This window comes from Arvicola amphibius, chromosome 1 (genome assembly GCF_903992535.2).
Source record: "Arvicola amphibius chromosome 1, mArvAmp1.2, whole genome shotgun sequence".
In the NCBI taxonomy this organism is placed as follows: Eukaryota; Metazoa; Chordata; class Mammalia; order Rodentia; family Cricetidae; genus Arvicola; species Arvicola amphibius.
Window position 1 is genome coordinate 11,360,610 of NC_052047.1, and position 26,677 is coordinate 11,387,286.

Sequence of the window (26,677 nt, forward strand, 5' to 3'; positions counted from 1 at the left end):
GATGTCTCTTGCTAATCTTTAAGAACGTTCTCCGACAAATATTGCATGCATACGTGCTCTGTGTTATGCAGAGAGCATGAGCCAACATTTAATGTGGACTCAGGGAGGTTGTCTCCGTACTAGTTGAGAGACACTAAATAAGACCTTATTTCCTGTTTCTCTGGTGTTCCTTCAATTACAATTAGCAATTTCTATTATTTTTAGAGAAGCAAACAACAATAAAATACTTGGGATTTTTTTTCTGTCTTAAATTTTAAAAGTGGACATAAACAGTTCTTGACTTTGGGACTTTTAAGAGACCGTTATGAACAAAAATACCCAGCTCTGCAAATGAAGAAAAGTAACGTTAATTTTCGAGGGGTGGAATAATAAGGTTTGCGACTGTTCACACCCTGGGACTATGTAGGCCAGGCATCTGCAGAAACAGAAACAAACGCAGGCCACCTGGAAGTTTCATCCAGTAGAGGGCAGTGCTGCACACAAAACCAGAGGCCCAGGTACAAAGAGAACAACACATTTGAATGAGAGAAATTCCCCAAACAATTACACTTTCTCTACAGATTGTCTTATTTAGTGAGCTTAAACTTGTTTTTGGAACAGAAAACAAACAGATAACAAGTTTTGTCTCACTGAGATAAATGCTCAAAACTGGGATAGGCCTTGAGAATTAATTTCCCCATGAGACAGGTTGGTCCCACTGTCGCTTTACAGAACTGCCGATGTCTCTGGCTTCTCCCTAGATGAGCTGCTGTTATCAGGACTGTCCAGTGGTTTGCTGAACATTCACATGTACACGCATGCATGTGCATGTATCAGGTTGTGAATCTGGGATAAGCACGGAGTGAACGCGCTAGAAACAACAGCCTCTTCCCAGCATTCTGGAATCTAGAATTGTCTTCTGAGAGGCCTGCCACCCGCTATTCTAATTCATTGCAAGCAGGGAAGAGAGTACACGCACATGAACAACCCCAGTATCAAATGTAAATCTTCTCTACATTCCAAAGGATACACAGAGAAAAGAACCACACAGACATCCAAAGAAGCAGGCATTCTACTTTTGTACAGATGGCTTGCCACAGTAATTTTCTTATACCTTACCTTGATTTGGAAGACTGCAGGGTTATTTTAACCACAATACCACCAAGACCCAGATAAAGGACTTATACAGAATCTGTTCCCTACCTGGCTAGCCCAGTTAGGAATATTATGTGCTAGCAGAACAGAGTTGGCATGGCACCCAAGCACAATCGCCCAGGGCACCCACCTGGAAATCGGGAGTCACGGAGCCCCTGCATATGTCGATCAGCTCGGTCATGTCATAGAACACATGGAACAGGGCACCCACCTGGAAGTCAGCAGTCACGGAGCCCCCGCACACGTCAATCAGCTCGGTCATGTCATAGAACGCATCGAAGGTCCACACGCAGCTCTTCAGGTTCAAGTGTCTGTACAGCTGGATGGTCTTAGGCTCCCGGACGCTTGGGTCAAACTGGAAGGGGCGGTCATAGCCAGGGCCCAGGGCAGTGCTGTGGAAACCTGCATCATCTAGGAACCCTGCCTCTGCAGGGGAGGGGAGGACAAGGGACAGTGACATGGTCAGAGCCTGCCAGGAGCTGGGTGAAGGGAAGACTGAAGAACTGTTCATCTGAGACTATGGCTGGGTCTACCTTGGAATCCCAGTGTGCGGTGAGGTGGAGAGGCGATCTCGTTAAGGGGTGAGCTACCTGCTGGGGGCTGAGGACATGGCTCAGCAGGCAGACTGCTCCTTACAGAATATGCATGAGGTCCTGATCAGGGATCCCCAGCACCCACAGAAAAAAGCCAGGTATGGAGGCCATGTGTGTGCAGATCCAGTGCTGGAGCATGGAGACACGTGTGTGGTTCCCGTGTTAGAGCATGGAGACACATGTGTGTGGTTCCCGTGCTGGAGCACGGAGACACGTGGGGCCCTGGAACACAGTGGCCAGCCAAAGAGCTCCAAGGCTTAATGAAGAAATTCTGTCTCAAAAAGTAAAGGGAAGAATGACTAAGGAAGACACCTTTAATGGAACTTCGACCTACACATGTCTACAGACACACACACACATGCAGATGAACTTGCACATAGGAGGGGGGTGGGAAAGAGAGAGTGCATTGAACTGCCTGTTGTCTGGTATTAAATGGGGCACTGCCCTGCTAGGAAACTCAGGTACCCAGGAGAAAGGGTGAACACAACATGACATCATGGATGAATAAAGCAATTTCCCAAGTGTTTCCCCAGCTCCTGTGACTTCACCACTGGTCTAGGTGAAACTGACCTGCTCTATGGATCACAGCCACGAATAACTATTTTTAAGACCAATATGAAAAACAGCCTTATGAAAAGCCATCAAGCCAAGATCCAACTTCCTTCTCACCCTTCCTCCAGTAGTCCCTGAACTCTTAGGGGGATAAAACTGCCTTAATTAGTAAATAGCTTGCTAATGATGCCTGACTCAACCCCACCTGCTACGGGTCAGCTAGATCAAATGCTGCCAAGCCTGTGAGCTGCTATGAAGTACAGAAGACAGTTGAATACTGGTACAGTTTTAGAACATTTGAAATACAATGAACTATTTCACATTTTTTATTTATTTGTGTGTGTGTGTGTGTGTGTGTGTGTGTGTGTGTGTATAGATGCACGCACCTGTATGTGTGTGTATAAGACTATGGCATGGAGGTCAAACAGCAACTTGTGGGAGTCAGTTCTCTCTGCCTACCATGGTGGTCCTGGAGACCAAACTCAGGTCATCAAGCCTTGAGGTAGGTACCTACACCCTCTGAGCATCCTGCTGGCCTCAGAATATAACTCTTAGAGTACTAAAAGTGGCCATTGTATTTAAAAGAGCTAATGTATCTAGAATGTCTGCCACCAGCAACCAGCCCTTTGTCCTGTCAGGAACTCAATTGACCTGTGATGAATTTAAATATCTTTAAGAAAGGAGAGGTAGAGATTTTCAATTTTTAACCATGTGGTTTCCTTCATTGCCTATGTATTTGGACCAATTCACCTTTCATGTATAGTTCAATGGTTTAAGAATTATTTGGGCTCAACTAATTCTACTGTACAAAGACCACCACTACCAAGAACGGTACCTAATGAATATGTAAGAGCAGATGAATGCATTTCTGTCTTCCAAACCACTGTTGAATGATTCATCAGATGAAGCGGTGGGGGCAGGGGGCAGTGGGTGGGCACACATTTCACGGGCACTAGCCAAGGCAAATGGAAACAGACAGGACTTTTTGTACAGTGCAGTGTCTGCTGTGGCAAACCAAGACGTGATGTGTGCCTTTAGCTCTTGGCTGCGTCAGGCCCTCATCTGCTGTGGAGTGCCCAGCCAAGGTCAAGCTCTTGCCAAGAATGGCCCACCGGTGACGGGGGAGGGGGCTACCAGCGTTTTCCTCAGCCTTTCTCTCCTCACTAGGCTGCAGCGTTGTTGGACGTTTCCCTCTGCCCAATCCTGCTTCTCCCCCTTACCTTTGAGTAGATGCTGATCTCTAAAGAAAACCACGTTCCCTAAACTTTATCTCAGCTCCTGCATCTAGAGTATCCATCCTTCAGCATCTAACGCTGTGCTTTCTGAAGGTGTTGCTGTCACGGGAGCCTGGGAGTCCAGAACTAAGAACGTCTCCATGGGTGGGGAAGTAACTCATATTTACCATGGAGGCATTTTAAATGTAACAACACATTGTCTCCTCCCCATTTGACTGATAGAAAAAATTGTTTTTGCATCACAGACAGATAAGAACACAGTGACTGAGAGAGGTCAGACCACTTTTGTTCAGTCAAGGTCATGGCCCAGAACAGGCTTGGAATCAAGTCAATTGCATCTGAGAGCCTTCCTTTGCCTGCTTGCTTCAGTTGAGCCCCCTGTGTTTGGATGCTTTCAAAGAAGGAAAAATTGATATAGAGTTGAGGGTTAGAAACCACACAAAGTCTGTTCCTCCCCATGGAGCCCCGCCTCCAGCGCATGGGAGCAAGCTCACCTGAGAGTCCTCGCAGGTCACGGGCGGTGACTAGATTGGAGCAGACGTGCTGGTGTCTGTAGATGGACTCAGACAGCAGGAAATGCAGGTTGTGCAGGGGCATGGTGGAGATGAGTGGCAGCATTCCGTCCTGGTGGGGGATCTGCACGGAAATGTGGATTCTGGAAGGGAGAAGACAGACGTGTCTGGCTGTGGGTCGGAGCAGCCTACTGGACACATGACTTTATCATCACTGATTTGGCTTCGCCAGAGAATCTAGCAGTTTTCATCCCCTTCAAGTTTTCCATGTGGGATCTGTATCTGAACACGAGCATGTGGATCAGTGGTTCTGAACCTCCCTAATGCTGCAGCCCTTTAATACAGTTCAGTTGAGTTCCGAAGGGGTTGCGACCCGCAGCTTGAGAACCGCCGGGTCACATGCAGGGTCACTTTCACTCCCAAAGGATCTTCAAGACTCATGGCAGTCTGGAAGCACAGGTTTTTTTTTTCTTTCTATACAGGATAACAGTACACTCACAATTACTTTGAAGCTTCCATTTTCATGAAGGGACATCCTTATGTCTTTGGGCGCTAAGACTCAGTGACTGATGCAGCTGCCGTGCCTACACTGTCTCCATGTTCACATGCTTCTTTGTGTGTGTGTGTCGTGTATGCTGTTGCGTGTGTGCATGTTTACATGTGCGTAGGCATATATGCACCACGTGTCTTCATGTGCTCTTCAGGAAGCTAGAAGCTGACATCAGACGTCCCCCTGGATCTCACTCCACGTCAAGGCGGGGTCTTTTGCTGAGCCTGGAGCTCACTGGTCTAGCAGTCTTGGCTAGCCATGTTGCCCTGGTGAACCCCAGTCTCTGTCTCCTGAGTGCTAGGATTACAAGTGGCTTCAACAACAGCTCAGTTGATTTCACATGGGTTCTAGGGATCTGAACTCCATCCCCCACACTGTGTGCCAGGTGCCTTTAGCCACGGAGCCATTTCCCCAGTCTGTGTACATGTTTTTACACATTTATTTTAATAACAATAATGAATAATAAAATGGTTGGATTCTTAAAATTTAAGGTCAGTTTCTTCACCCAGTCACACTAACCACAGTGTCTTTGTCCTCTTTCAAGTCCCCGTGCCCCCGAACCCCTTGCATTCCATTCTGACCATCCTCCGTGTGCAGCAACCTTTGGCTCAATCTCTACTCCTCAGCGCTGGAAAGCCTTTGTCCCAGGCTGTGTGTAACTCATTTACACTGGCTGCTGTTTTCTTGTGTGTTTACAGACTGCTTATCTCGTCTCCCCACTCCCGAGGACAAGGACCATTTCCTTCATTGCCTTTGTCTCTGCAGTGCATGTAGAATACAATTCAAAATAAAACATGAACTTAATAAATACCGGTTAAAGCCTGGGACGCAAGCAGAGCTGTACTTATGGGCTGCATTTGTTTTCATTGCACAAGTTTAAATTTTCACGAAGCTTATTGAGTGTGGGCTTTGAGTTTCTAAAGCTTGTCTGCGAGCTCATTTTTTTTCTTTTTTTTTTTTTTTTAGAGGAATTCAGACATGAGACATAAGGAGCGTGGCTCTTCACCTAGGAAAGGGTCGGCGCTGCCTGCATTCTTCTGTTACTGTTCCCTAACAGAAATAAATCCTACTCTGTTTGAAAAGACGAGGGATTTGCATCCACTCGGCCCCTCTCAGTTGTTCATAATGGTAGATGCTTAAATCCCATGAAGCGTAATGAATGTGTACGACATGGAGGACTTCTCCTGCTATGCAACAAATGAAAGTATCCGTCTCCCATTAAAATCGTGGGAGCAGAGGGAAAAAAAAAAGTCTAGTGACTTGCAGTTTTGACCGGGTTATTACTCATTAGTTCAGCAGATAGTCAGCAAGTGTGTCTTGGGGACCAGCGGCACTGAACTAGATGGAAGAGATACAAAATAGATCATCGGCGGCCCCTTCCCTTAAGGTTTTCACTGCCTATCACGCCACATGGATGCCAAGAATGATGACAGCACACTGAAAGCAGCCTAGATCGGCATCAGAGGAGTGGAGGAAATGCTAAAAGTGTGCCTAGGAGAGCTGTCAGGTGCTTCACATTGTAGCACAAGAGGACTTAATTACGGCAAGCGGAGGGAGTGGGAGAGCTGGGTTGGGGCTCTACAGCATGTAACACCAAAGCCTTTGAAGCCCTTGGGAGGTAGCGTGATTCTCTGCAGGTGGCTGGCAGGGCAGGTGCAATGCACAAGGTGAGAGGAATGAGGCTAGGAAGACAGGCAAGTGGCCAGACCTCGAGGGGCCTTTGAAGGAAGCCTTTCTTCTGGTGCCCTAATTACCATGATTTAAATCTGTCTCTCACTGATCTCACTGATCTGAGATGGAAAACACAGGGTGCGGGACAAAGTGGGAGGGGGAAGATGTTGCCTGACCTGTTTGGATGCTCTTTGTGTTTGACGTCCAGGTATTTCAAGGTGGCAATGAAGGACTGTGCCTGGAAGCCTCGAGCTGTCCCAGCTACCACTGGGGTGTGGCAGATAGCACTGTCTGTTCCAATGGTAACAACATTGCTCCTCAAGGGGGTCCCTACATGGCCCACCTTGTCCACAGCCTTTGCCACACAACGCACATGGAACCTCCGGCTGAAGTAAATGCTGTCTAGGACCTATGGGACAAAGCACCACAGACATGAATATACTGCATAAGCACTGTAAATGATGGGTATGATACAGGAAACACTGTTACAGAGTTAGCTATGGAGGCCATCCATCCATTTATCCATCCATCCACCCACCCATCCATCCATCCATTCTTCTATCCACCCACCCATCCACCCACCCATCCACCCACCCATCCACCCACCCATCCACCCACCCATCCATCCATCCACCCATCCATTCATCTATCCATCCATCCATCCATCCATCCACCCACCCATCCATCCATCCATCCATGCATCCATCCATGCATGTATGCATCAACCCTCTGATATGTCCATCTGTCCATTTATTATGTAGTGCCAATGATATCCATCATGAACCAAGCATTATGGTCAGAGAAGTAAATACTTGTAGTCTAAGGGGATGAGACAGAAAAAGATCAAGTAAACATGGAACAAGCATCCAAAGACAGTCTACAGTAACCGTGTCTGTTTTTCTCCTTAGGCCGGAAGTTCAGTATCAGGAAGACACAACTGCTTTGCACATTTTCCAGCAAGACTCGCTGGCCTCCAGGCAGCCGCTGCTGAGAATATGCTTCAATGAGGTTAAAGCCTGGACACATGGGATATAGTTCTTTATCTTCCAGGAGAAAGCCTCGCCTCAGAATCTGCCTTTCAAGAGTGAATGGAAGAGGCTAAGATATCTGGCCAATGACGTCCCAAACTCAAAAACCTTGGGCACAGAATATAGCTTGCTTCCCAAAGAAATGTGTGTTCCCTTCTTGTCACCCCGACAGCAGCAGCCTTTCTCCTTCCCCATTCCTAGAAGTTCTCCTGCTACTGGCTGATCAGGGAGGCCGACCGCGGAGGGTTTAGTTCCTGATCTCTGTCAGTCGGATACTTAATAAAGCTTCATCTTTTTGCAAAAATCTGTTGTAGCATCTTGACTTCCGTGTGTCAGACAGCGAGCCCTTCCTGAGCAACAGAGGCAGAGAGTTCCCCAACACCCCCCATGATGTTGCAGAGCCTCTGATGCCTCTTGGCCTTTGAAACGCTCTCTCTAGATTCCTTCCCATTTCTAGAAATGGAGAAGCAAGGGGAGCAAGGGCAGCTGAGAGGCAACGTAGGTCCCTGTCACCTGGACATGTCAGGTGATGTGTGCACACACGGGAAGTACAGGTCAGGAAGGCAAATTAGTAGTTCTGTGTGCCTTACACCTCCCACAAAGCAAGCACATAAATGTTAAATTCTTCCTGTGGAGACAATTTTCACTGAAGTCTATTAAAAATTAAAGAAAATTTTCCCATTAAACTTTTTTTAATTAGCTGCCATCTCTTCATTTATTTATACATGGACTTAGTCTAGGAGGGATGTTGGCATGTTACAAAAATGCATAAACAATGGTATTAAATGAACAACTGAAGAAATGGACATAAAGCAAAGGAAACTGGATAAAGGGTATTAGTCACCTGTTCAACGCAGGAGAGAAGTTATAGCCATGATGCTATAAATTTAGTACCTGGAAAAACCTTGGTTCAAATATAAGGTTCTGTTTGAAACAAAATTAGATACTTATAATAAACTGTTAAGTCTTACTTTAAAGGGTTCTCTCTCTCTTTCTCTCTCTCTTTCTGGACCTCTGTTGTTCGTCACTGTCCTGCACGCTGCAGGCTAATAAGATTCCAGGGATATTCTTGTTTCCACCGCCTACTTCACCATAGGGTCACTGAAATGATGTGCTGGCCGCCATGCCCAGTTTTACGTGGGTTCTTGGGATTCAAACTCAGGTTCTCGTGTGTGTATAGCAAGAGCTCTATCTCATAAGCATTTCTTAAGCCCTTAAAATTTTAATAACGCAGAAGGTGATTTGTGCTATATTGCAAAAGAACAGATTTCCCAGTCTTTGTAAGTTGGGCGGATGACAGTGGCTGTAAGTGACCCTGTTCTGTTGACCCTGTTCTTCAAGAAAGACAGTCTGAAAATAATCTCAGAGACCCAAAAGTAGTCAGGAAAGGAGTTACAGTGGAAATGCATAGACATTTTGCTATGTGTCAGTCAGCTAGAGTCTGCATTGAGACTGAATCTTGATTGTCTTAAAAACAAACCAACAAAAACCGTATCACTGGTGGATGAGGAAATCTGCTGTGGGACACGCCTTCCCTAGTCTGGGCAAACAGAGGAGTCTCTGCTCTCTGGTGTGTGGTGGGTGGGGTGTGGTATGCTCTTTGGAAAAAAAAAAAAAAAAAACAACTGCCAACCTAGGAGCTTCTTTTCCTGTCCCCGCACAGGGCTTTGTAAATGTGGGAGAAATCTGAATCCCCAAGAAGTTTATTTCCAAATACTTACTGAATGATTAATACTAACATAAAAAGGAATCACTTAATTGCACCCACTTGGAATCTTGGACTTGCTTGATCTTTTATAAGCCACACTGGTCAGTGATCTTGTCAAGTGGCCAAGTGGAGGAAATATTCTCCAGATCAGGAGACTAAGACAGGTCAAAGAATGACTTTATGTTAAGTGGCCAAAAGGTGGGCAGACCTGAGATTTGTAAACAGGCCAGTAGACGACTGATTTAGCCCTCTTTCCGTTATACCTCTTTACTTTGTCTAGCATCTGAGCCCGGACCTGACTGTTTTACTCCAAACGCCACACACAGACTCATGGGATTTGACAAGAGTGACATCATCTCTTTCCTTCCTGATGGGTTGGGCCTGCCTTACCTTGTGGTTGACGCTGGTGAACGGTGTGTTATCAGTGATGGTCTCAAAGGGAGACCGAGCCCCGTTGCCATCCGTGGGCGCTGCCACTTCCCAGCTGAACTGCACAGATGTTTGGTTGATGCCAGCCTCGCTGCAGCGATCCTTCATGACGGCATACCTAGGGAAGTGGGGGTCACAGGGAGTGACACAGACCAGCGGGTAGCCTGGAGATGGGGCTTTCTTGACTCCTTCCTTTGAAACCTCTTCCACATGATCATAGTCAGCAAGGGTGACGACCTAGGAGAAAGCAGCAGAAGTTCAGGTTGGGCTGAGGAACCCGAAGATCAGGGAACTATGGCGGCCTTCGCGGAGACCACACAACCTCTTCACTCCTAGAGATTCTGTAAGCCACAACAGGAAACGGTAGTTCCTTGCCAGGCAAAGGTGAAGGCACTGTAAGTGGAGGAGACCCTCCCCCCTACCCCCCCGCCAGAAGCTGTCTTAACCTATCAGCTGCATTCCGAAACAAGAATCGTATCTCTTATGAAAAAAAAAATACTTTAATTCTTTTATGCATTGGATCGCAGATTCTGTTCTGAACGGCAGCTACTAATTTGGAGTTGCATTCAACTGTTAATGGTGCAGAGAGGCATGTTTGTCCAAGACAGAAAAAAATAACAAAGGTAGTGTATTTGTTTCATAGTCAAATAAGAGATAAATTTTGAAATGATCATCTCTTCTAATACGTAAGAGATGAGTTAGGGGAATTTGGAAGAGTAGTTCTGATTACTTGACTCATGGATTCAGGGTTCACTGGTGACCCTTGGGCATTTTCTTCTTAGTGGTGCTCATTCTATTCTGCCCAAACTGAGAAACATGGTACCACATCTCCACATGTACTTAATTCTGTGTGCTAAGTATGCAGGATGAGAGAGACGTATAGTAGTATTGCTTTCTTACTCTGCCCATCAGGGCAATTAGAAGATAACTGAATTGCACTTTCTATCTTTATCCAATCAATATGACGATAGCTTGAGTCTTGCATCAGGAATGGGCTCCTCCACCCCCCACACTATTAGTATTTGCACCAAATAACTGCTTTTTGTTGTTGGGGACCATGCTGTGCACTGAAGGGTGCCAAGCACAAATGTTTTCAGACATGGTCTGCTGTTCTCTGTAGGGGGTAAGTGGGTAGAGAGATTCCCTTTGGCACAGTGCCAAAAACAAATAAGCACACACTGGATCTATCCCCAGTTCTCAACTACAGGCCACTGAGATACAAAACCAGTCATCCTTTGGAGCAAGCAACTCACAATGGGTGGTGCTGGCAATATGAGACTTCCTGCTGCCTCTTGGTCTAGAATTGTCACAGTCGTAGTGGTCATGTCCCCAAGCACTGCTTCCACGGGATCATCTGGGCCAAGGACTAGAGAAAAGGATTCATGCCATTCTCGATCTTCATTGGACAGTATCTCGACTTTGAAGAAGATATGATCCACACCTTTACCAAGGACAGAACAAAAGGAGTAAAGGTGAAGGCAGGCACTCAAGAGAGTGCAGGCTGGCATGGCTCAGACATCACATTAAAATATGCCCTGTTCTTTCAGGGGCCTCTCACAGATGCAATGTCTGCTAATCACGCAGACCCATCTCAAGTGGGGGCTGTTTTATAGGCCAAATTCTACCTGTGGTGGAGACTCGGCTCTGCAGATTTACTATTCAACACCACATAAGGATTAATGGCCCCTGCCTGACACAGGCTGGCTGTAATAAAAATCTATGATCCAAAGTATACTTCATCCTGGTTACTCTTTTCTTTTTGCTTAATTTTTCTTTCCCTTTTACACTTACACATGAGCTCTCACGTGACTGTGAAGGCTCGCGCACAGAGGTAACTGGCTGCCTACCAGGCCAGGCTTTGCAAAGATAATAACACAGAGCACCAGATGCCGGGAGGAGGCAGGCGATGGCTTTGGAAGTTCATGCCATCTCTTGTGAAGTGCAGGGCAGTAAGGACCTCTCCTCCTCTCCCTCTCGCATCTGGTCTATGCTGCTTCTGACCCGTTCTCCCTTCAGGATCTTAAGCAGCAAAAATAAAGAATAAGGAGCAATAATGCAGATGTGGAAGGCTGGCTACTGTTTCAGCAAACACCAGCCGGACACACAAAAGATGGAAGCTGGGCTGCCTGGTTTTATGTCAACTTGACACAAGCTAAAATCACTGCAGAGGAGAAAGCCTCAGCTGAGATGACTCCATAAGATCCGGCTGCAGGCAAGCCTGTAGTGTATTTTCTTAGTTAGTGATTGATGTGGCAGGGCCATTGAATGTGGGTGGGGCCGTTCTTGGGCTGGTGGTCCTGGGTTCTAGAAGTAGGCTGAGCAAGCCACAGGGAGCAAGCCAGTAAGCAGCACCCCTCCACGGCCTCTGCATCAGCTCCTGCCTCTAGCTTCCTGCCCTGTCTTCCTTCAGTGACGGACTATGATGTGGAAGTGAAAACCAAGTAAACCCGCCCCTCCCCAGCTTGCTTTAGGTCGTGGTGTTTCATCATAGCGATAGTAGCCCTCAGTAAGACAGCAGAAAGCCCCATAAAGCTCCAGCGAGGTCTCTGAGCTGCAGGAATCACTATCCATTTCCTCTACCAAACCAACGCATCAGAGGGTCAAATGGTCACGAATGGATTCTTGTGGTTCTCCCTTTCCAGACCGATCACCACTTGTGTCTCTAGGATAAAGTATTTTTGGAAACTTGTGACAGGCTATCCTATTTCTCAGTAGATGTAAAACCATTTGCACATTGTTATTATGTCTTTCAGACTTTGGTAAGCCCTAAAGGGATCAGAACAGCATTTCCACTATATATCAGATAATATATGTGCATATATCTGTATTTAAAATTGAGTGCTGCTTCACTCAACTAAACAAAAAGCTAACAAAAAATCCTTTCAAGTAAACCCAAATGCCCAGTGTGTTTTATGAATGGGTACTTTTTTTTTTATAACTAGCTAATTTTTTTTACCTGCAATATCAAATATATATTTAGTAAATGTTTTATTCTATTGAAGCTAGTACATTCTAATTCAATATCTTATCCTAAGCCTGTATTCAAATATAACATGTTTTCTTCTCCACTAAGAAGATCCCAGCTGGTAGTAGTAGTGCATGCCTTTAATGCCAGCACTTGGAAGGCAGAGACAGGTGGAAGTCTGTAAGTTTGAGGTTAAGGTGGTCTACAGAGCAAGTTCCAGGACAGCCAGGGTTACACAGAGAAATCCTGTCTCTCAAAAAACAAAACAAAAAGTAAACAAACAAACAACAACAACAACAAAAAAGATCCCTATAAATTGGAATTGTGGGAATGTGAGGGACAAGAAAGGACAATGTGGGAGGGGTGGATATGATCAAAATGCATTATATACAGGTATAAAAATAGCATAATGAAATCTATTATTATGTATAACCAGTAAATGCTACCATAAAAACAAGAAAAACGAAAACTCAAAGACTGAAATTGGCCCTCACTTACCAGGACTGAATTTCAAGACTCGGCTCTTGGGGTGATAATCCACACCAGACTGGGCAGAGCCATCGCGGGTGCTGCAGCGGATCTTCGAAGTCCTGTTTTGATCACCTCTGCGGATGACCTTGATGCTCAGAACCGCAATGGCATCTGGCCCAGCAGGTTCCCGGACTTGGTAGGCAGCCTCTTCAAATTCAATGGTAGGGGCTAAGGAAATGTGGGCAGGAGAATAAGAGCAAGTTAGAATAGCTCAAAGGATCAGACTCCGAAGGAACTAGCTTCTACGGACCAGAGAGAGCTGTTCACAGCACCACAGCCAAGTGGCTAGCAGTCATAAAAATCACCAGCATTTACCCCCTCAGTAACATTTTAGACAAAGGAACTCATCTGGGCTCCTGTAGGAATTATTTATCACATGATTCTTATTAAAACCAAAAAGGAAGTTAAGACTTTAAAATGTTTGACAGCCAAGCTTCCACTATGACATTATAGTTCAAAGAATGTTTTTAAACTAAAGCTTTTAAAATTAAAATTTGCACAGTTCATCAAGTGACTGAGACATAGGTACTCAATAAATATCGATTGATTGCATAAATAAACTTTTTAGTTATAAGCTACAAGCTTTTATGGTTTATAAGGTATCTCATGTAGATAGTCCTTAAGTGAGCTAACTCCATGTTTTACTTCCGGGCCTTCAGACCACTGTCTCAGTGTTTTGACCTTTCCTATGCTAGCTTTTCCTAAGATCTCAATATTTATTTCAGTCAGTATAGTTAGCTTAGGAGCACAAGCTTTCTTGACACAATGTCTGAGACACTATTGTTGCTGGAAAATGATTAATAATAATATTTATTTTTATCCCATGAATTCAAATTTCTTGACAAAAGGAAGGCTAAAATGATGGGAAAATTGAGAGCAGTTTTTAATTTTATAATCATCTCAGGACATTACAGAATATTTTAGAAGTTTCTCATCTCTGTTTTTTTTTCTGTTTTCCAGAAAGATTCATGGTGCCTTTATAGTTTTAGGTGAGAGGGTCTTTGAAACATTGGAACATCTCTGAATGAGCTGAATTTGTTACCTTTTGAATCCTTTTCTTTCATCTGTATTCGTGTATATTTATACACTGTGCAGATGCCCGGAAGGGGTGGGGTGGGTCAGAAACAAGCATTGGGTGGGTCCCTTGTGGCTGGAATTACAGGCAGCTGTGAGCTGCTGAAAGTGGCTGCTGGCAACTGAACTCCAGCTGTCTGCAAGAGCAGCCATTGCTCTTACCCGTGAGGACCTTCCAGCCTCAGTCTTGCTGAGTCTTGATCATTGTGTTTTCTTCGGGTCTGAGAAAGGTTCACCTTGGGGGCTGAACCTAGGTTTGTATACAGGACTAATTCAACTATAAGGCACTCTCCGTGTGTGTGTGTGTGTGTGTGTGTGTGTGTGTGTGCATGCAGAGGCAAGGTGTCAACCCAGATGATGTTATTCAATAGCCATCTATTTTCTGGGGCAGGATCTCTCATTGGGATCTGGGGCTTACCCACTAGGCAAGGAATGCTGAAACCCCCAGGGCTTATCCTGTTTTCACTTTTCAGCACTGGAAGTATAAATAGGTCTGGCTTTTTATGTGGATGTTGGGTATTGAATTCATGTTTTGACTTTTATGCTCGAGGGTCAAGCACTTTACCACCTGAACTATCTTCCCAGCCCCGAGGAGGCCCGCTTTCCTTATTGATGTCCCAGATGGCTCCTGACTTTTCATTAGGACCCTAGGAGGTTTACCACTCTCAGAGTAGTTAAGAATGCAGATCCTAGAATCCAGCAAAAATCAAGGTTCTCATCCAGTGTTGCTGCTCAGAGCTGTGTAGCTAGCATGCAAATTAAGTGCTTTGGGTAGGCTCTGCTTTTTCACATCTACTTCAGGGATTATTGCCAGAGCTAAGTGAGACAATACAACATGCTTAAGAAGTACAATAAACATTAAGTAAAAATCGGGGTTTGTATTACGTATTTGCCTGTTAAAATAGTCTATTTTCATAAAATTAATGATGTTTTCATAAAAAAAAAAAAAAAAAAAAAAAAAAAAAAAGCAGGTGCTGTTTTCCTTGGGTGTCCGGTCACTCTGCTGGTCACGTGATGTTAGAATTTAAGGTTGTTTGTTTTTGTCAGAGTGAGGCGTCAATAGAAAAATCAGACTTTGCCAGGAAGACAGCACTGTTTTGGATCAGTTCTCAATGATGTCTGCTTGTATTTCCAGCCCCTTCTAGACCTGGAGCAACTTACGTGGTTTTTATTTTCTGCTTTAAGATCTCGGTTCTAGCTTTGAACCATATCTGTTCTCTATCTTTGACAATGTAGGTAATAATGAGATTAATGGTTCCTATGAACTTCCAGTGGCCCCACAGAAGGTGACTCTTTGCTACAAGCATTCTATAAAAATATCCAGAGGTTGCCGTCCATGGGCACTTTTCTAGCCCTTTCCCTTTCAAAACACTAATATCATTCATAAGCCCTCGGTTCAAGTCCTAGCAACCTCGGAGGGCTAAAAGGCATTCTCTGCTGTTACCATCTTCGTCGTTGGATATGGTGACAGTGGCCACACTGATCTTCCCGACTCTGGCTCCACTCCAGTGGTTCCCGAGAGGATGGCCAAGATGGACCCTGAACTGCTCTTCAGGCTCAAACATGGAGTCATCATGGATGTAGACAGTGCAGTTCTTTACCTATGACCAACACACACGAGACACACTCAGCCTTGTAGGAGGAGGCCTGCGATTGGTGCTTTTCTTAGACGATACTTTCCCCTCCTTGTAGAGAGAACTGGCACAAACTCAAAAGCATCTCAACTGTTTCATGTATAAAACAAAAATTTTAAATCTAGCGGTTTGTACCTGAGTAGGATGTACCCAGATTCCAAATCACTTGAAATCTTGACGATTAATTTATGAAAACCAAGCCAATACAATAACAGCCCACCAAAACACACCTGCAAATACTGGTGTGCTCCCACATGGTGTCTGGGCAAATGAAGACATTTGAACACGCTATAAAGGGCGGAAGTCTAATGATGGGAATCGGCATAAGGCTCTTCATCCCGGAGGCTGAACAAACGCCTTCTCCTTTGTGAAAATGGAATAACTTCTTAAGGAATTCAGAAAGACAGCATCTTAAGCTAAGCATAACTTTAAACGCTGAAGAAATTTTACATTTTCTAGCAAATAGCATCTCGTCTGAATACTAGAGGTGGAAACCTGGAAACAGAACTTAAGTTCTTGGTGGAGGAAGGAAACCAAGTATTTCTCAAACTGAATATTCTGCACCGAGGACCATGTTTCTGAGAAAAAAAAACCAATTCTCTCTCTCTCTCTCTCTCTCTCTCTCTCTCTCTCTCTCTCTCACACACACACACACACACACACACACACACACACACACATTACATATAGCAGCCTCAGCAATAGATTCATGCGATGGGATGTGGGATATCGTTGCCTGAGCATTTTAAATTTACTACCCAACTGTCTTTCACAGGCTGTGTGTGGGCAGGAAGGAGTTCTAAACCATACTTCTCAAATCACGCTAAATGGTAAAGACTTCCCCGCGAACATCTCTATGTGGCTTCTCAACATCGTTTCACGTTCCTCAAGAATGGACTCTTCCCTACAACATCTTCCCTACAGTAAGAATTCATTAGAGAATATGTGAATTCAGTAGTGACCTTTCAATCGAGTGTGCCGAGGAATTATCACGATCATAGAGTGGGTAGTGTGCAGTCTATTCCATCTCTTCTATCAAATAAAAAGCTATTTCTCGGGGTAGGCAGTGTTTTTGCTTTTGTTTTTTCCAGCTGAAAACCAGTGCAGACTCAGAGCTCAGGAAGCATTGGCAGTGCTTGTTCACGCCCCCACACTCAGGTTCTAACTTGACACTAACAAATTCTATTTTTTTAAAGTATTTATTTATTATCTATGCAACATTCTGCCTCCATGTATGCCCGCACACCAGAAGAGGGCACCAGATCCCATTACAGATGGTGGTGAGCCACCATGTGGTTGCTGGGAATTGAACTCAGGACCTCTGGAAGAGCAGCCAGTGCTCTTAACCACTGAGCCATCTCTCCAGCCCCCACTAACAAATTCTAAACCCTGGTACCAGCCTCTGTGAGTCGTGACTCTTTGCGGCTTTGTATTTCCTGTTTGTAGTGAAGATGAACACAGGAGGAAGAACTCCTACTGTGAGGTCCTCTCAGGTGAGGTCCTCTCAGGTTAAGGGTCAAAGGATTAACAAGACTTTGATATATTTGGTTACATCAAAATGGGACACTTCTGTTCAGCTAGGAACATTATGGCTAATTTTTAAAAAGACCCTGTCTCAAAAAACCAAAAAAAAAAAAAAAAAAGATTTTTTTTTAAAAAGGAAGTATATAACCATAAAAATTAAAATTGAAGTTATAGATTAAAAAACCCAGTCTAAACCACTTGAGAACCTCATTTAAATTATTATTTCTTGAATTTAGGAGTTAAAGAAAACAGCAGGAGAAGGGACAAGAAATGTTCTTTATTTTCTTTTGTACACTCATATAAATGCCAAAGTAGATGAGAAAGAAATGCTCCTATATGTAGTTTAAAATTTGGGCTTAGCAAATATCCCTATGTCTTTATAGCCACTAAACTATAGCATTAACATAAATTAGAACACATCCTTGCTTCTAATTTTATATTATCATAGTAATTTCCTTTTTAAGTAGTTTGCTTTATTTTTAAATATCTATGTGTATTAGTGTTTGGCCTGCATGTATGTCTGGTAAGAGAGCTGGATCCACTGAAACTTGAGTTACAGACAGTTGTGAGCTGCCACATGGGTACTGAGGCTTGAACCTGGGTCCTCTGAGAGAGCAGCCAATGCTCTTCACTGCTGAGCCATCTCTCCAGCCCCTATCATGGTAATTTCTAAACTGATAAAATTCAACTACATTATGGGAATTTAATATTTATTATAACACAAATAAAAATTTGGGGTAAATAAAAAATGGTTAAAATTGGTTTGGGTCATGGTGTTGCAGTACAGCAATAGAGAAAGAACCCTAATGAAGAAGCTGGAACCAGAAGTGGGGTATTGATGTGACAGACCTGACCATGAGTTTTGGGAGAACTGTGGAAAAACTTTGGAACCTTGGGCTAGAAAAGCCATTGAGTGCTCAGAGTGCTCAGAGCTTAACGAGCTATTACTCTGAGAACACAGAAGGCAATGCCGAGAGCACGGCAGATGATAGAGGTCTTGCTTGCGGAGCTTCAGAGGGGAGAGGAGACTCTACTTAGCAAGGCCATTTATGTGATATTTTGAATTCAGAATCACTAAAATAAAACCTTGGCTTTGCTGGGACAGCTGATACTTGCCAGCTAGGGCCAAAGAATCATCTGTGACTAAGAACAGACCAGCTGGTTTTGAAGGCAAGAAAGAGTCATGCACAGCATCCAAGGCTTGACACCGTGAGAGGCCAGGAGAAACCACTGGTGAAGAAGCAAGCGACCTCAACCGCAGTCCAAGTATTGAAGGGGTCATGGAAAGAAGTTGAAGCTTGGTGCTACGTGGCAGGGTCAGAGTCCAGAAGGGAGATCAGGCAAGACTTTTGGGGAAGGTGCAGCCCAGTCACAGTGGTGATGCCAACATTTTAGAGATGCCAGTGTCATGGGGTGACTGCCAAGGACAGCACCAGCTTTGGAATGGAGCCGAGAAGACAAGCTGTGTGTGCCATGGAGGGGAGAGAAGCACCGCTCTCAAGGCCCTTGGGGGCTCAGAGGACTGTGAATGTGTCTCAGATGTCAAGCACCGAACTTTCCACACTGTGGAATTGGGGTCTTGCTTTGTTCTGACTGTAGCTGTGTCCTGTTTTTTCCCTTTAGGAGTAAGAAAAGTATTTGACCTATCTTTTATTTTGACACTCGACACTGAAATTATCGAGAAACTTTGCATATCTTGCAGAAACAACTTTGAAAGAGACCTTGGAAGTTTTAAAGGGACTGAACTTTTTTTTTTTTTTTATTTTTTTTTTATTTATTTATTTATTATGTATACAATATTCTGTCTGTGTGTATGCCTGCACGCCAGAAGAGGGCACCAGACCCCATTAGAGATGGTTGTGAGCCACCATGTGGTTGCTGGGAATCGAACTCAGGACCTTTGGAAGAGCAGGCAATGCTCTTAACCTCTGAGCCATCTCTCCAGCCCCCAGGGACTGAACTTTTAAAGTGTTTCAATTCTTAAGAATGTGGGACTTTTAAAAGAATATTTTATATTTTGATATTAAAATTAATATTGCCATCTTGTCAACAAAGGAAAGGTTCTAGTTAAATAATTATGTGTTCGTGTGTTGAGCTGATGGGATCAATTGCACCAGCCAGGGTTTTTTTTTTTTTTTCTTGTCAACTTGATACAAGATAAAGTAATTTGGAAAGAGGGTCTCTCAGTTGAGAAAATACTTCCATAGAACTGGCCAACAGGCAAGCCTGTGAACTATCGTCTTCACTGAGGGTGGTGTCAACTCTGGGCAGGTGGTCCTGGCTGGTATAGAAAGCAGGATGAGCAAGTCATGAAAAGCAAGCCAGTAATCATTATTCCTCCACAGCCTTTGCATCAGTCCCTGCCTTGACTTCCCTGGAAAATGGACTGTAAGCTGTAAGATGAAGTAAACCCTTTTCTCTCCGAATTGCTGTGGGTCATGGCATGTTATAACAGCAGCAGTAAAGCTAACCAAGACATCCACTAAGCAGTCATGTAAAACAGTAGCAGAGATTGACATCCAGCTTTATTTTTATTATACTACAAAAACAGAAAGGACAAGTAATGCTAATGCAGGAGAGGATACAGACTGATCACAGTCTTCATACATTTCCAGGGATGATCTGGAAACTTCTCTAGCATTCCTTATCTAATATAATGTCTGCACCTCCTCCTAGAAGATAGCAGTTTGTCCCTGAAGATAAACCTCACTCAGGTCTTGGAAGTGCACACCTGTAAGGACGGACACTCACTGAAACATGACTTGTGGTGGCATGAGCTACGAAGCTATTTGGTGTGACCACTGAGGCTCCTTACTGTTCCTGAGCATCGTGAGTAAAATAGAGCAGGCACATGACATGAAGCATTATACAACAGACAGAAGCACCAGATTAGATATGGATCTAAAAGACACAGGCAGAACACGAGACATAATGCTGCAAAACAGCAGAAGACTAAATAGAGAATAACATTTTATAAATAATAGATCATGTAGGAAAAACAAAGAACGTTTAAAAAGGTTTCTTGAAATTATGTTTGTGTGTGTGTGTGTGTGTGTGTGTGTGTGTGTGTGTGTGTGAATCCATGAAGAGGGAGTTAGATCCCTCGAGGATGGAGTCAAGGTCAATTGTGACTCCCTGAAATGGGTGTGAGGAACTATATTTAGGTCTCCTGGAAGAGTAGCAAGTACTCTTAACAACTGACCCATAACAGAACAAAACAAAAACACTTTGAGAGAAAAGAAATCAGACAGGAGATACAGATCAAACACAACAGATGAGGAAGAAAATAAGAAACTCAGAAAAACCATGGGAGGAGCATTGCACAGAATGAGGATGATGCACCTTGCATACAGGGCACACACACCTGACTCCGCCATGGAAACCGAGACTTGAAAATGGTTGTTAGTGCAGTTCTTTCGGTCACACCTCTAAGATTACAATGAGATCCAGAAGCGGTTATATATGAGAGACAATGAGTTTCTCCCTTGAGAGTTGCCTTAGCTTAACTGAAAAGGATGAATAGTTTCTATGTCCACTGTCAAGACAACACTTGAGGCTGTGAAGTGCAGGCCTCTTTGCTCCTGTGTTGGGAATCTATGTGCCCTGGGACAAAGACCTTGACAACAGAGAACTCCCTTTTGCTGTTGGAACATTGGATGAGGTTTCTCTATTACAGTTTCAGACTAAGAGGTCTATATTTGATTCTGCTAGGTTCCATCTAAGCTTCCCAGATGTATGTAACCAATGATGTATGTGTTTGGCTGTAACCAAAGACAAAGAAGATAGCCAAGTGGAATAGATGGCATTATTGGTAATTTTGTCAATTTGTAAAGAACTATAAGAGCTAGGTCATATCTAATTTACCTCATGGATAGATCAGGGCTACAAAGAGAGAACGTCACTGTTAGCCACCATGCGCTCACTTACCTTCTCCCCTTTCAGGAATGTAATCCGGGAAGAGTCTGCATCCCTTCTCTCCTCAAAGTCCTCCATGACCTGAGCTGAGTGGCTCTGAGTGTAGCACCTCACGGATGACTCATAGCTCAGGTCCCCACTCCGGACGACAGGAACGTGCAGGACACCCTCCTTCTCCTTCACCACAAGCAAATCCTTGGCAAACTGCATGCTGGGAACTGGACAAGGGATGGGGAGATGGGGGCCTCGTCAGTGGGAGACAGAATGCGTAGCAACCACAGTGGCACTCCACTGAAGGCCAACCCAGGATGGCAGAGCACAAGTGCTAAGGGGACCTCAAGCATGGCTGTGGCTCTCCCTCTAATACAAACAGGTGACACACACAAAAACAAGACGGCAATGATTTGGATATGCCACTTTCCCCACTTTCCTCCTATGGATCCAGGAAAAAAAACAAGGTTGGTGACAATTTAAGGCCCCTCATATAGGCCCTGGGGTCAGGGAGACACTAGGGAAGAGTAAAGATGCTAATAACGAGAAAACAAAACAAGCAAGAAAACAGGCTCGATCTATTTAAGGGGCTTTGGGTTTTCTTTGTTTGCTGTTGTTGCCAGATGTTACTTAAAAGTTAAGTCAGCGATCTAGATTTTTCTCCTAAGTTAGTAACAACAGTAAATAAACGCTACAAAGAAATGCCTTAAGGGTCCAACTTATTTGGACCAAACTATATGTGTGTGTGTGTGTGTGTATGTGTGTTGTGTGTATATGTATGTATGTGCATGCATGCATGTGTGTATGTATGTACATGCATGTGTCTGTGTGTTGAATTTTACAGGTTGTAACTAACTGAGTTGTGACTAGAGCTATGGAGTTAGCTGCTCTCTGAAACCTGATAATCTTAATATATGTGTGTGTATGTGTGTGTGTGTGTGTGTGTGTGTGTGTGTGTGTGTGTACGTACATGCATGTGTGTATGTGTTGAATTTCACAGGTTGTAACTGAGTTGTGACTAGAGCTATGGAGTTAGCTGCGAGTTAGCTGCTCTCTGAAACCTGATGATCTTTTTGACTTTAGAAAGGAGCCCAAAGAACGGTGGCTGGAAACAAAGGGATTACAGGAAAGAGGCTTGACCTTCCATACTGGCTGCATGACAAGGTGAATTACGTAGACTTGCTGAATGTTGGGGGTTTTAAACTTGCAAAGCAAAAACATGAGCCTCTCAAAGGAGGCTGAGAGGACTGGCTTTCAAAAGGTAACACAGACATACAGACATGATACTCAGGGTCCACAGGAGTCAATCAAATATGGTAGGTTGAATATATTTTGATTTGCACGTGCCGCCAGATTCAAGCTTCCTCATCCAGGGAATTATTTCCCTCTCTGCTGCCCCAGTGCTCACGGTGATGGTCTACACTGAGACATTTCCCCAAGCCCAGCATGGTTGACTGCGGGTTATCAGTTTCTCCATGAACAGTGCCAGGAGTCAGATGTCAAAGCCTCCTGAGATGAATTTTGTGTTCAGAGCTGCAGGAAAGCATCTCCAACACTCCCGTCACTCTCTCGGCTGCATTCTGCACGTGCCCTCCCAAACCTAAAGAGAGAGGGGCTGGGAGCAGCTCACCTCTCTGCAAGCTCGTACCTAGAAAGGTCTGTTTGCCTCCAATTGACTCTAGCTTAGAGGGGTTGAATGTAGGAAGGACAAACCCATCCTATTATCAGAACTGAGCCTACTGGTATTAATGATGACCTCACAAAAAAGACAGAAGACTCCTCCCCAAATGATACTACTCCTAAGTGAAAATTAGTGACTACATCTTAACTATGTAGGGGCCTGTCACCCAGTGCAAGGTGTTTGACACCAACAGAGGTGTGTTGCCATGGGGAGAACAAAACAAGGGGAAGGCTGTGTTGCTCTTGGCATATGTCAAAAGCTTCAGACTGGCCTGGCATGCCTCATGCCAGAGGAGGAAGCTAAGGGCTGAAGTGGTAATATTTTCTCATGCATTAATCAGCCCCAGATTCTTCCAGAGCTGTAAACACTCTTCTCTCTCCATCTGTGACAAGATATTCACTGTCACTTCTATCCCTATATGTTGGAGGTTGGAGACATGGACACTCCTGTCTGCACACAAAAAAAGAATGAATAAACACCTCCTTGTCTTTCAGAAAGCCCCAGCTACCAAGAGGTTGGCAAGAGACAATCAGACAGTAGAACATGCTGTGCGTGGTGATGGCAGTGTAGGCCACACTGTGTTTAGGACTCTCATACATATTGATGCCATCTATCAACTGTTTTTCAGGGCAGTGCAGTCCTAGAAGGAGGTAGCAGTGACCAGGAGGATAAGTTTTCCAGGATTGCAGGGGCCTTTTCTTTGTTCTGATGGGGTGCATAGATGCATAAAGAGAGTATTTCCCAAAGCATGTAGGCTTGCAATGGATATAATGCATGTATCACTGAACAGCTAGCTCTCTTAGCACAGTGGTTGTACATGACTAACATTTATTTGCATAAGTCTTAGATCCAGAAATAAAATACAGAACTCTGTTCTCTATTACTGATACAATACTGAGCATCATATTCGGGCGCATAGAATGTTCCATAGACACTATTATTCGGTTCGTCTTTTTGGTCATTGACAAAGTGAACGTGGTAACAATGCTTGGTATGTGAAGGCCTCTTTTCAGGCAATGGTTAAGTTGGAGAGTTAACAGCAATCCCACCTCTGATTCTTTGGAGTTAATGAGTAAGGACTACTCAGCTGTATGCACAGGGTACAGAGGCTACAAGATCTTTCTTGTCTGCTGGTAATACTCATATGCACATTAGAGTCTAATTTCAGACAAAGTAAATAAAACCAAGAAAACCTAGATTATTTAGGGTCCTGAATTTAGCACAGTAGAAGAAAATAAAAGTACCCGAGATTGCATCAGAAACGTGAGCAAGTGCATCAGAAAGGTGAGCGGTTGCCACTGGAAGGCAAAGGCTGATTTTATAGGGTTCTCAAGTGAGCAGACATTGCCACCGAGGGGGGCGATGCCAGCTAAAGCTGCATGGGGAAAGACAGCAAGGCAGAGTGTGGAATCGGAAGACAGAACAGGATGGGTTAGATCTGACTTTTGCCTCTGCCTCCATCATCTCTCCACATGGTCTTACACACACTACTCAGATCTCAGTGTCACACTTGAATGGCTACTGTGAAGGTCAGACACAGTGTGCGTAAGACCTCTGTACCCAGAAGTGTGTGCAATGAATGGTCTCAACAACAACCAGTGGCCACAAGGAAGAGCGGTGACCAACCTAAGAAAAGACTGTTGGCTACAACGAATCACTAAAGTATGCTTGCAGGTTTCTTTCTGGGGTAAATTCTTGATATAAAATACATGTGGTAGCCTTCCTAATAGAACAGAAACATTTTTTATTGTATATCAAATTCATAGGATTGTAACGCCAACACCTACCAATAAAATAATGGGAAAAAATGAAAAACTTTTCTGTGTTCCTCAGAGTGCAATGAAGATTGTATGTGTTACTGGAGTCTGACCGTTCATATGATAAATTACAGACATGCCAAGAATAAATGAACATGCAATAAAATCTACTGTGTGCCGGATCACAGAATTTATCTATATGACATTCCGGGAAAAGCAAAACTTCAGGGACAGGAAGCAGACCCATGGTTGCTAGGGCTTCAGTCAGGGGAGAGACTGCCTACAAAAGGCATGAGTGAACCCTACAGGGGTGGGGACTGCTCAGCATCTTTATCATGGTGACTGTGTACCAATGTCTGTTTTCAGAGCTTGTAAAACCCTTCCACTCTCCTAGTGCACACTTTGTAATTTATGCAAGTTATACCTTAATGATTTGTTACATATATATGTAGATACATATATGTACGCAAATACATATATACACATATAAACACACACACATTTCTCATGAACAATGCACACCAAATGTTTGTTTTTTGGTGGGGGATGGAGCATGGATAATTGAGAAGTAAAGTATGAGGAAGATTAACTCTTCATAGTGTGTCTTTTGCCATTTGCAGTTTTTGCTCCTACATACATGACTATTTAAGGATGAATAAAAACATTAAACATTATCCTGTGGCTTGTCTCTTCCTACTTTGGGGATTTTTTTTTCAACCCTGACTCTGTCATCAGCCACTGGGGCTGCTGCTGAGAGTCTTCTTGCCTCACTTGGAAACTATGGCTTGATCTCCAATCTCTGGACCCACCTATGGATCCGGATGTTCTGGAAGTGCCAACTCCCTCACTGAGAAGCAGCTTTCATGTTCACCCTCTCACGCACGTCATGTCTTCAGTGGTGACTGGGTTTGGTCCTTTGCTGCTTCTACCATGTTCGCCCTCACTTATGTATACCGTGTCTTTGGTGGTGGCTGGATCTTGGTCACACACTGCTTCTGTCCACTTGTGCATACGATTTTCACTACTGCCAATATTAACTTTTCTAAAACACCTCACGCCACTTCTGCTCATAACCACACATTGCTTCCATCGCAAAGCCCTTTAGCCAAGACATAAGGCCCCACAGGACCTGACTCACTGCAACTTCCTGCTCATTCCTCTACTCACCTGCTGTCCTGTTCAGTGCAGAAGTCAGCATTCCAGTTCCCCAAATAGGCATCTTTGAATATTTCACACTTGTCTATACTTACCTCGCTATTTATAACAGGCTTTCCTTTATCATCCATGGCTAAAGTCCTATCAGAACCGACACACCTCTGTAAAACCTGCTACATCAGACAGCAAGCTTCTTGAAGATAAGGCCTAATGCTTACGCATCTCTCTGAACCCGCTAGAGTACTGGCAAGTTGAGTGGTTGTCCCTCCACGTCTTTGCAAGCACACATGCGTGCATTTTTACATGGGTATGTATACATACAGATTTCATGAGTGCAAGTATGGATGAGAGACAATGTAACACGCATGGAAATTAAGAAAATATAGAAATAGGCTTTAAACCAACAGGGATCCCTAATCTCTTACCGTCTTGGAATGTGTCATTAATTGCAATGACAGCCTGAAATGGTTTGGTCAGTTCTGCTCCTTGCGCTGAGCTGAGGAAAACCACAAATGTCTCCAGTCCTTCGATCACTGGGTACTGTGTGTCATCCAAGATAGTCAAGGAGCAGTCCTACAGGAGAGAGTAAAGCCAACTTCACAGAAGGCTCAGCACCCAGCATTGCCATCTTTGTTGCCATAAAGTGAGCTTAGTTTTATTTAAATTCATAATGATAATCTCATTATCACATTCTCACAATGTCAATAAAGCTTGCATTGTTGGATATTTGGTGCTAAAGAAGATTCTTTCATGAATTTGTGCAAAGTGTGTGTGTGTGTGTGTGTGTGTGTGTGTGTGTGTATGTGTATGCGCGTGCGCCATGGTGTAAGTGTAAAGACCAGAGGACAATGTGCAGGTGATGGTTTTTGCCTTCTACCATGTGGGTACCAAGGATCAAACTCAAGCCATAAGCTTTAGGGACGAGGACCATCATGCCAGCTTCTGTTTGTCTCTATTTCCAAAGAAAGTAAGGACTAAAATGGTGTAATATTTTAATATATTGAAGCGACTCAGAAAGCAGGCAGAAACTGTACTAGT

General features: G+C 44.1%; 1 protein-coding gene across 1 annotated transcript in view; it reads right to left on the reverse strand.

Moving 5' to 3' along the window:
- Positions 1-26,677, reverse strand: part of Fras1 (Fraser extracellular matrix complex subunit 1) — a 403,170-nt gene that overhangs the window by 12,813 nt on the left and 363,680 nt on the right. Inside the window, exons 58-66 of the mRNA XM_038339383.1 lie at positions 26,065-26,212; positions 21,068-21,273; positions 15,427-15,583; positions 12,876-13,076; positions 10,666-10,853; positions 9,374-9,649; positions 6,424-6,656; positions 4,009-4,169; positions 1,346-1,560 (exon numbers count right to left, since the gene is read on the reverse strand). Of these exons, the coding sequence (XP_038195311.1) occupies positions 1,346-1,560; positions 4,009-4,169; positions 6,424-6,656; positions 9,374-9,649; positions 10,666-10,853; positions 12,876-13,076; positions 15,427-15,583; positions 21,068-21,273; positions 26,065-26,212 (1,785 nt within the window). The remainder of the gene's footprint in view (positions 1-1,345; positions 1,561-4,008; positions 4,170-6,423; positions 6,657-9,373; positions 9,650-10,665; positions 10,854-12,875; positions 13,077-15,426; positions 15,584-21,067; positions 21,274-26,064; positions 26,213-26,677) is intronic.